Source organism: Perkinsus marinus (genome assembly GCF_000006405.1).
Source record: "Perkinsus marinus ATCC 50983 genomic scaffold scf_1104296964066, whole genome shotgun sequence".
Taxonomy (NCBI): Eukaryota; Perkinsozoa; order Perkinsida; family Perkinsidae; genus Perkinsus; species Perkinsus marinus.
The window spans coordinates 173,482-181,016 of NW_003204833.1; the positions used below are offsets into that span (position 1 = coordinate 173,482).

Below are 7,535 nucleotides of genomic sequence, written 5' to 3' on the forward strand. Positions count from 1 at the left end.
CGGCGCCTGTGAAGGCTCTGTGTGGTCCTCCCGATGATGGAGTAGCGCAGGAGATCTTGGGCGCATCGAAGTAAGGATGCGAAATTGATCGTTCGAAAGGATGTTGATTCCCTATTGTAAAACTGAATCCGATGATTTGCGCATGGGGTTGGGAGTATCATCGGCCGCATGTCAGCATTGAATTTCACCCGTACGGTAAAACACAAGTGATAAACATATTTTAACAACATATTCATTCCAGTATAGTTGTTATGATTGTAGTGGTGAGTGGGAGGTGATAGCAGTAGTCTCAGTAGCTTTAGGTGTGAGTGTACAACAGGAAGTATCGGGGGTTTGGCAAGATAGAGTATAATATGTAATCTGCCATGTTCGACTCAGAGACGCCCAGGCTGCAGCTACGGTAAATCCGACACTCCCTTTGAAGGCGTTGGATTCTCCTATTCCGAGCATTCCGTCCCCTGTGGCTCCCCATACTATGGTTCTTGAAGGTGAGGGGATAGGGAGCCGGTACGTTGTTGAGATATGCATCTTAGGTGGGTCGAGCGTCCCTACTGAACAGCTCTTGACTTCGGACGAAGAGCTGCTAGTGAGCTGAATATCATCATTGTGTTTGTTGTCGTAAGTTGTTCTGTGTCTCAGCCACCATCGGCTCCATCATGCAGAATGGTTCGAGTTAAACTCACGAAGACGATACCAGGCGACAAGTTCGGCTTTGTGAATCAAGCACCGTTACTTGGGGCAGCAGTGACGGGAGGCCCGACTTGCCTCGAGGTGAGTCGTGCAGGCAGCTCGGCGGGCTGGGCTTTGACTGCGGACGGGTGCTTACTGATTTACAGATTGTCACTATTGTGGAAGGGCAGCTGTTGGACAAATGGAATAAGAGCCAGGCTGGGGAGAGTAGAGTGACGGAAGGGTCATACATTACTATGGTATGTGATGTGTGTCTTGTGATTATCTCTTAATCAGGGCCAACTCATGTCGCATAGTCACACTGATGTTTGTGGTTACGCTGATGCCTTTCCTGTGGTGTTGTCATCGCGGGTCGTACACCATTTTATTCTAGGTGAATGGTGTTAAGCTGGACTTGAAGGAGATGAGGGAAGCGCTGAAGACAGACAGTGTCGACATGGAAGTGTACGTGCCCATTCAAACCTGATGATGATAACGACCATGCATTCGATGTCAGTCTACCAACGCTCCTTGTGCCACAGCCTGTGTTGCGTTCTTAGTAGTGAATCTCATCCCAACTCAGGATACGGTTAATCCCGTTGATTAGGCTAGTGGCCGAGCGATAATATAGCCTGTATGATATAGGTGGATGAGCTAGCCTAATATAGCACGGTAAGGTCCACCATGACGGCGCCGCTTATGTCCAAAACGGCCCAAAACGAAAGGAGCATGGATGAGATAAATCGCTAGTGCACGAAAAGAAGTGGATGAGGTGTTCCGGAGGAAATTTTAGGGAACGATCGTTACGAGAGCATGAATGGATGAAACCTCGAGGAAGGAAAAAATTGACCGAAAAGATCATGGATGAAACAGAGGTGAACGGATGGAGCTGGACGAAAGTGACGTGGATGAGTTTAGGTGTACAAATCCGCTCATTGACGAAGAGCTCGTGGACTGAACATACCATGGGGGGAACGTGTCAGTATGAATAAAGGTACCCCGGTGAGAGACCCCGTCCAGTCGATAGAAAGAGCCAAAGAGCCCCATCAGGGTAGGGCGCTCTTAGACTATTACCGAAGCTATCATGGAGATGCTCATCCGAAAGTTTCGGACCGAAACGCAGACGCCATTCAGTCTCAATCTATTGGCGATATTGTCGAGCACTCCCAAGTAATGAGCTAGGGTAACAGGGGGCCCTTACAAAAGCATGTAGAACTGTTGTCGAAGTGACAAGACATCTGTGGGATCGAAATAACGTTGGCGGAGATAAGGCTTGAGAGATGCACATAGTTCGGACCGTCCGAACTCTGTGCATCCCGAACTTCGGGTTGTCCGAATCGGACGGCTTCCTCTATGCCAAGAAACATGGGGACGGGGATCACGCACAGCGCTATCGATAGGATTATTCTATTAGAATATAACAACGCGAAATAGGCCGTCGGTGACGACAAACTGCTACTAGTGGTACTGGACCACTACTAGTCACTAGTAGTACTGTGGTAGAAGCACCACTGTCGTGCCACCACAGCCTGTGGTCCACAGGCACCCTCAGTAGGTGTAGTCTCCTCATCGATTTCGGCCAGAGTCTTGAGAGGCTAATTCTTCCTCCTTGGAGCCATAACTTGTTCTCGGATGATTGCTGCAGATCATTGACGAGGAAGTAAAATAGCAAGATCGAGTGTCCGATCAACAACAATCATCTCAGCGTTCTCCGTCCCCAGCACGGAGAGCAGCTCTACGCCTTCGCCGCTCTGAGCTTGCTATACTTTAACCAACCTTACTGGGTTGACGTATAGAAACAGAACCAGTGGAATTAGGAGCCCTAGCCCCAGTAGGCCTCGTACAGAAGGTCAACTCGGAAAGGTCCACATCTGTAGCAACAGCTAAATTGAACGTAAATCGTACATTTAATCCACCGGAATGATTTCGTAGCCTTGCAATTTCACCCCGTATGTCGTCTACCATATAGAGAGGTTCCTACCACATATATGTCCTCATATAGAGGCGTCCCTATGTCCTTGAGAAAGAAATCCCACCCACCCGGGGTGCTGCGCTGATCTCCGAAGCCGGTAATATCTGACAAGACCATGATGAACGATTCATCTATGAGTTCGGGCTATTCTGAGTGGACAACCTGACACCCGCCACACAGCCACGTCCTCGGGTTGCTTCGTCACGACAAGTCGGATATTTCAGGATCGTTGACGGTTTAGATCGTCTGGGTCTCGGGTTTGACTGTTGGACCAACAGTGTTGGTGGTTTTACCCTTTGAACTGACAGACGGACCGAGTGGCTCGAGCGTTGGCACCGTTTCAACGTATATAAATGCTACTGGTAGTTTACCAGTAGCACTCAAATGTGAACAGGAAGTATCAAAATCTCCGTTCAACAGGTTCAAGAGGGTATCTAGTTGACAAGCCTCTCCCTCTCCTAGTTGAACTCGTTCATTCTATGGAGTTTGGAAACCTCCAATAATACTCCTCAAAAGATCGTTGGCAAGGCGCCGCCTTGCCAGCGCCTTGAAGGCGAGCCCCAGCGTGGTCATTCGGATACTCAACTTGTTTTCCACCAATAGCTAAATAGTCACGCTTCGATTTACCAGGTCTAGAGAACAACTGTTGAAAACCTTTAACATCTCTGCGACAACTACACTGCAGATGGTCATCAACTATTGACCACAATGAACCAAGATGGGTCACCGGACCACTAGCCTCAGAACTTCTGCGACGCAAAACTATCTGTCTCCTTCTGAGTCAGACGGAGACAGATAGTTTTGCTTTTCGGGAGGAGGTACAGACCAAAATTCTCGGCAGTCTCCACAAACAACTCATAAAACCTTTCAGGTTTTCCATCAGCTCCATTACCCATCAGCGTAACGTCGTAAAGATATATCCATAATCCCGCCACCTTGAAGCAGCCAAAAATTACATCAAATCGTGCCGCTGATAGCGCTGGGTCATGCTATACCCAGCGCATAGTCACCAAGGTAACCATGAACCCTGCATTGAGGCGTAGCCGAAGTCCTTGAGCAGTGCCACCCATATCTCCGCCCTCCTCCTCGAAAACCTCGACTCGAGGTCCTCGAGCGTCTCGAATATAGCGGGCGTGGTCTCAAACAAAGTATCCGAAGCACGGAACTGACAATCCCACCGAGTTTCGGACAGAGATGGGACCATCCTAGACTGCTTCTCAGGGCTGGAATCTTGCTGGGACTTCTGGAAAACTGCGTTCACGAATCGTGATTCACGATAGAGCTGGCTAGCAAGCCATGACGTTCTTGGCATGATAGTACTAGAGACAACTGTGATACTACTCGTCCGAGCTTAGTCGGTATGCGTCTCAGTGTACTTAGTACACCGGAAATGATTACATCATATAGTACACTGTACTGAATGATGTAATCATTTCCGGTCGTAAACGACCGCAGAAGTCTTATTATAGGGATACGGTTGTTGCTGTTCGTGCCTCCGGTGATGTTGATATCGAGTGGGATGATATCCATAGTGAATTTTCTACTCTTGGCTTGTCCTCGGCTACTTATCACATCGTGCGCTGATCATGGGCGCCCGCTTGTTCTTGATCGATACGCGAGCCCCCGCGCGATGTGCGTACGTTCGTAGTTAAGCTGTTGAAAGTTTCAACTTGAAACCAGATCCTTCATTGGATAACTCCGTAGCCATCTTGGCTCAAGGCTTTAGTTCGTTAATCCTATCAGCACACCTGAAATAATCCGGAGAATTTCTCGGCTCTGCACACCTCAACTACCATCAGATCCAGATCCGTTAGCGGACCGGGCCTCATTAGCTTGCTTTCTCACGCGCTGGGCCACTCCGCTAACAGAGCCGCTCATAAGACTGGCTCCATGATGGAGCCTCCATCATAGCACTGACTAACCATTAGGGCAGGATGTATGCCGACTTCACCGAGCGTGTGAGAAATTTCAACTGTAAGGTTCGCGGCGTCCAACTCCCACAACGAGTGAAAGCAAGGAACTCTTCTTTGATCTGAGTTCCGTGCACGTATCGGACGCAGAGGGAGAGTCTTTGAGTGTGACTCACACTGTGGGAGATATATCGCGAGCTTCGTCGCATATGAGACTGAAAGCACCACGAGCTGCAACCTTGGATGCCATCGACTGACGAACGAGCTCTGCTGCACTGGCGAATAGATCATTCTGTATCGAATGATGAGTGTATCTAGCATTTCCAGGTCCACTGGAGAGCCTCTGTTTCACAATCTCATCAAAGTGTCCCAGGAAATGAGTCCGTTCCAAAAAGTTACCCGGATCGTCACCATCGGTCTTTGTAGAGAGGTTTTCTCTATTGAATAGAGTCTATTCCCTCGTAGGGCCAACCCTTGCTTGCAACAAAAGATGATACAACAAATAATCGACTTCAGGTAACGGCGGTTCTCTCGGACCATCTTCTGGTTCTGGGTATTGACCGAAGTGGCAACTGATTGACCTTTATCCTTCATTAGCTGGCATTGTACAGACGCCTTAGCAGATGTCTGACGATAGCCGCTCGCAGAGGGTTCGCTTCCAGTTCGAGAAACCGCTCGGGTCGCTGAAGAATGGGGACTCCCCAATGGGGAGCCCTTACCAACTTTGGGTAGACCAAAATGCCTGGAGTCGAAGTAGAATGTACTATCTTTAGAGATAGAGTACTCTAGCCAAGCGTATTTATCCTGCCACGCTGCGATAAATGATCGACTACCGCTGTTTGATGGAAAATTTTTTGCTCTGACTTTGAGTCGGCCATCTTCTTTACTAGTGGATGTATCGCATGGGTAAGCTGACTCCGTGGGTCGAGTTCTTTCGGGGAATGGTTCCATGTGAGATATAAATTGCACCTGCGATTAAACCATAGTCGTGTTTGTCTAGAATAGACTTCGCGGTTTAATAGAATGGCCAAAGGTCTGAGTTTACATTGTAAACGCGTGACGCGTCACACGCTTGTAAGCTTGTGGTAGGAGGATCTGCCCACTCCTGTTGGCCAGTCTGTTCGCTGCATTGTATCGATTGCTCGCTATATGTAAATCGACTCCGTTCGGCTATTGTAAGCTACCTTTTTTGTTGTCATCCGCCTGTGCGGCCCTGCCTGTGCGTAATAGATAGTATGAGGCGAGCCCGAGAGCCTTATCCGTAGCTAACGTGTGCATGCGTCACACGATCGATTGCCTTCAGAGTCTTTCGAGGGATTCATTCGAGGATTACTGTTGGCACCCCTGCCAACCTCGTCGACCGCAGCTAAGTATCATCTTATACCCGTATCTACCCTTGAGATTGTGTTGCCAGAGTCACTAGCATCGACTACCTATAGTATCAATCGACGACCCGATCACGACTTCGAGTATATCCCTCCACAAACTTTACAAGCGTGTGACGTGTCACACGTGTGCACGCGTACGCAAGGTGATTGACACGCGAGTTACTCATGGTCCATGGGGCGCAGATACTATTCAGTATTGCCAATGGTCAATTGATAATAAACATCACGGTGAGTTGCGAAATAGGCTAGGTGTAGATGATGTCATCACCCATGCCTAGCCTATTTCGCCCCCCTTAGCAGGGGGGGTCCACCGTCAGCTTGAGGGGGTTTGTCGCCTCCCGCCGCCCCCCTTTTCAAGGACCTATTCGAGAAGGAATTTATCATTTCTCCCCAGCGGCCAACCATCCTGCTAGTCATAAGCCATAGGGCCCGTTATCATTTGTCTCTCACCAATATGATTATCGCTCTGGTTTCCGCGTTCGCCGGCATAGTAGCAATCACTGATGCCGGCGGCCTTGGGAACGAAGGTACCGTGTTTGAACTCAGGCCGTTACCGTCCATCGATTATCTCCAGGTGAGACGCCCGCGTTTCATCATCTTCGTTCTCTGAATGGCGGCGGGGTCTTGTGTCCAGACAGCAAGGGTAAACAGGAGTTCGGATACATACCAGTTGGCACGCTAAATAGGTAAGTATATTCAGCGTGCGGAGTGACAATCAAGGTCAAGCTGCCTCGAGGTACTTCTACGCGGTTATGGAAGCTGAAGACGTAGATCCAGCATCGGCACCGACCTTCTTGTACATGGCTGGTGGGCCGGGCATGAGTAGCTTGGGGGCGGCCATGACTACCATTGGGCCATGCAGGATGTCTCCTAACGGGGAAGAGCTCCTGAATAATGCGTGCGAATGTCCTTGTGCGGTGTTTTGCAATGTGACCGTTTGGCGCTAGATACTCGTGGACTAAGCAAGCAAACAGCATTTGGATCGATGCGCCTGGACCTACCGGGTTTAGCCTGGGTCTGATAGAGATCAGCTTGGAGAAGTTCATCGACAACATGTGAGCATTCTTCAGATCAGAGAATATATTCATCACAATAGTCCTCCACAGGGTCATTTTGAGCGGCCAGTTATTCAAGAAGTACCCTCACTTGAACAGGAATGTACACCTCGTCGGGGTATCATCGTCTGGTATGCACGCCGAGCTAATATTGCGCGTGATACCATGTTGCAGCTCTCTTCGTTGCAATGTTGGGAGAGGGCATCCTGCGAAACCCGCAGCTCAAGATCGATTTGAGAGGAGTGATGATGTCTTCTGGTATAGTTGGACCGTACGAGATGTGAGCAATCCATTCATTCCGAGTTGACATTGTTGACTGGCTCTTTTTGCCAGATATCACGGAGCTTACGTGATGGCCAAGGAACGGAAACTTCTACCTCAGAAGGAGTCCTGGTTCCACACTGTGCGTTGGTAGTATAATTTTCCCAGGCTCGATATAATGAAGACTGGCTTGACGAAGTGTGAAGCAGCAGTGGACAAGTGCAATTCTAATGGGCCTGGAAAGCCTGCTAAGCCCGGTGGATAACCGCTAAGTCGAGCA

General features: G+C 49.2%; 3 protein-coding genes across 3 annotated transcripts in view; 2 read left to right on the plus strand and 1 right to left on the minus strand.

The window, feature by feature from the left end:
- The window catches only part of Pmar_PMAR026047 (hypothetical protein), a gene marked incomplete at both ends in the record, with an annotated part of 6,669 nt that extends 5,513 nt beyond the window's left edge, over positions 1 to 1,156 (plus strand). The window contains 5 exons of the mRNA XM_002771026.1: positions 389 to 488; positions 534 to 586; positions 640 to 771; positions 837 to 929; positions 1,064 to 1,156. Coding sequence (XP_002771072.1) covers positions 389 to 488; positions 534 to 586; positions 640 to 771; positions 837 to 929; positions 1,064 to 1,156 — 471 coding nt within the window. The remainder of the gene's footprint in view (positions 1 to 388; positions 489 to 533; positions 587 to 639; positions 772 to 836; positions 930 to 1,063) is intronic.
- A 2,491-nt stretch (positions 1,157 to 3,647) lies between these two features.
- Positions 3,648 to 3,953, minus strand: Pmar_PMAR026048 (hypothetical protein; the record flags this gene model as incomplete). The annotated part of the gene is made up of 1 exon (XM_002771027.1): positions 3,648 to 3,953. The coding sequence occupies one exon, from the start codon at positions 3,951 to 3,953 to the stop codon at positions 3,648 to 3,650; it is 306 nt and encodes a 101-aa protein (XP_002771073.1).
- A 2,440-nt stretch (positions 3,954 to 6,393) lies between these two features.
- On the plus strand, positions 6,394 to 7,520 carry Pmar_PMAR026049 (hypothetical protein; the record flags this gene model as incomplete). Its single annotated transcript, XM_002771028.1, has 6 exons — positions 6,394 to 6,466; positions 6,514 to 6,625; positions 6,676 to 6,761; positions 7,169 to 7,274; positions 7,328 to 7,387; positions 7,424 to 7,520. The coding sequence occupies 6 exons, from the start codon at positions 6,394 to 6,396 to the stop codon at positions 7,518 to 7,520; spliced, it is 534 nt and encodes a 177-aa protein (XP_002771074.1).
- Positions 7,521 to 7,535: the final 15 nt, after the last annotated feature.